A 2,583-nucleotide genomic window follows, 5' to 3' on the forward strand; every position below is an offset into this window, starting at 1 on the left:
CTTGGTTGCTGATTGGCTAATGGTTACACAAGACAACACATCGTTATGACATCATAAAGTGGCCAAAATCTGATCAGCTCATTTTCAGAATTTTATATAAATGGATCAGGTCAACAAGTGAGTAAATCTTTTTTCCTGAAACTTTCAGAATCTCAGGGGACACATATTTCTGTATAAAAGACATGAAAAAGTGGATTTTGCATAATAGGTGACATTCCTTTTGACGGATAAATCATATCATAACGGGATTTAATACAATATGGAATAGAAAAGAGCAAAGATTACCTTATGGCCCAGTGAAGAGGAGAGGAGTTCAGGTCACCACCAAGCTGATCAACTAATGACCCTTTAGAAATATAAAACCTGTTAAGGAAGAAAAAAAGAGAGGAAATTAAAACATTTCCTCTTTGAGGCGTGTTGTATTTCAGTTGGCTCAGGCGTTTGTAACTGCTCAAACACAACAGTTATCTGCAGGTCTTACTTGACCAGCTCTGCGCGGTTGTTGATGGCCGCCCAGTGCAGCAGAGTGACGTTCTCTTTGTCCGGCAGCCTGACGTCATATCCTGCATCCACCAGCTCCTTACAGCGCTCAAGGATACCGAACCTGAGAGGATCACACACAGAATAATAATACTATTAATAGTAACTCTCCATCGAATGCTTTAGTTTGCACAGTGCTCCAAAACAAAAATCGACAAAATACAGAAGCCTAAACATAATAAACTACTGCGATAGCTATAAAAACATTTGAGTCACAGTCATTTGATTGACGGTAGTTGTCAACCGTCAAACATGTATTTATTCATAGCTTTAGGCTGTGTAAAATAAATCTGCCGTATGTGTAGCCATAGTTACCAATATATTTACTGTAGTGAGATGAAAAGACAGGTAGGAGCGGCTCTGCAGATTATTATTATTTTTGACAATAAGTGTGACCTTTGTTCTGCTGCACCTCAATGCACTGATCAGAAAAATAAATTAATATTTCATTTTCCAGCAAGCACTGCCGAGTTTCTAATCTCCCCTAAAGCACACTGGCAGGTTTGAGCAGCTTGTGCTATAGTTGTATCTACCGGATAAAAACCCTCATCATATTTGACTTTTAATAAACACAGAGCTCTATGTGCATTCCTTAAGCTTTGTGTCATAACTCCTGTGTAAATACATTGTTCAAATAGTTGTCAGTGCCATACATTCACAATGGCATAGTCAGTTGTGTGTCTACTTCTCCTTCCTATGTTCCTAAAACAAAACTGTCTTACTGTTTTACACAAAACATGCCTCATTTTAAAAACATTCCTAGTAAAACATTTAACATGAGAATGAACAGAAAATATACCCCTGATGTTTCCTCCACCAATCTGTTATATGGTTTCAATATTTGGTTATAAGTTTGCATAGTTCCACATTATGGCTGATTTACAGAGATTGGTTGAAGAGTTGCACAAGAGTTGTGCAACCAAACACCAACTCCAATAATCAAGATGTGACATAGTTTCCTTTGTGGTTTTCATATTTTCAGTCATAAACCATTCAAAGGAAGGTTTCAAATGATTTCCTATATGTTGTTTTTTATGGTGATATTGTTAAAATGAAATATCTATTGCGAAATAAAACATGAGATCCTGAATACTGACACTACAGAAAAAGGTTTGACAGGAGCATCTGCAACCTTCAAAAAGTAGCAGTGTGTGGGCTCAGTGCTTGGACCTATTTTGTTCACATTATATATGCTTCCGTTAGGCAATATTATAAGGAATCATTCTGTAAACTTTCATTGTTATGCAGATGATACTCAACTATATTTATCAATCAAGCCTGATGAAATTAATCATCTAAATAAAATTCAAGACTGCCTCAAGGACTTAAAAACGTGGATGACCTTACATTTTTTGATGTTAAACACGACCAAAACTGAAGTTATTGTACTTGGTCCGAAGAATCTACAAAACAAATTATCTAAAGATATACTAACTATGGATGGCATGAATTTGGCCTCCAGTGAGACTGCAAGGAATCTTGGTGTTATATTTGATCCGGATTTATCCTTTAACAACCACATAAAATCAATGTCAAGGACCGCCTACTTCCATCTACGTAACATTGCAAAAATCAGGCATATCTTGCCTCAAAACGATGCAGAGAAACTAGTCCATGCATTTGTTACTTCAAGGCTGGATTATTGTAACTCCCTATTATCAGGGTGTACCAAGAAGTCAGTCAAGTCGCTTCAGCTGATTCAAAATGCTGCAGCTCGTGTACTAACCAGAGTTAGGAAAAGGGACCACATTAATCCTGTTCTGGCTGCCTTACACTGGCTCCCTATAGAACACAGGATAGAATTTAAAATTCTTCTTCTCGCCTACAAAGCCCTTAATGGGCAGGCGCCATCTTACCTTAAAGAACTCATTATACCCTACTGTCCTACTAGGGCATTGCGTTCCAAGAATGCAGGGTTGTTGGTTGTTCCTAGAGTCTCTAAAAGTACAATGGGAGCCAGAGCCTTTTCTTATCAAGCTCCACTTTTGTGGAATCAGCTTTCCAGTTTGTGTTCGGACGGCAGACACCCCTATCCCGTTTTTA

General features: G+C 37.9%; 1 protein-coding gene across 1 annotated transcript in view; it reads right to left on the reverse strand.

The window, feature by feature from the left end:
• Window positions 1-2,583, reverse strand: part of zdhhc13 (zDHHC palmitoyltransferase 13) — a 14,111-nt gene that overhangs the window by 7,875 nt on the left and 3,653 nt on the right. Inside the window, exons 3-4 of the mRNA XM_010790621.1 lie at window positions 482-604; window positions 286-363 (exon numbers count right to left, since the gene is read on the reverse strand). Coding sequence (XP_010788923.1) covers window positions 286-363; window positions 482-604 — 201 coding nt within the window. The remainder of the gene's footprint in view (window positions 1-285; window positions 364-481; window positions 605-2,583) is intronic.

The sequence above is a fragment of the Notothenia coriiceps genome, unplaced genomic scaffold (assembly GCF_000735185.1).
Source record: "Notothenia coriiceps isolate Sejong01 unplaced genomic scaffold, NC01 NC01_scaffold00034472, whole genome shotgun sequence".
NCBI lineage: Eukaryota > Metazoa > Chordata > Actinopteri > Perciformes > Nototheniidae > Notothenia > Notothenia coriiceps.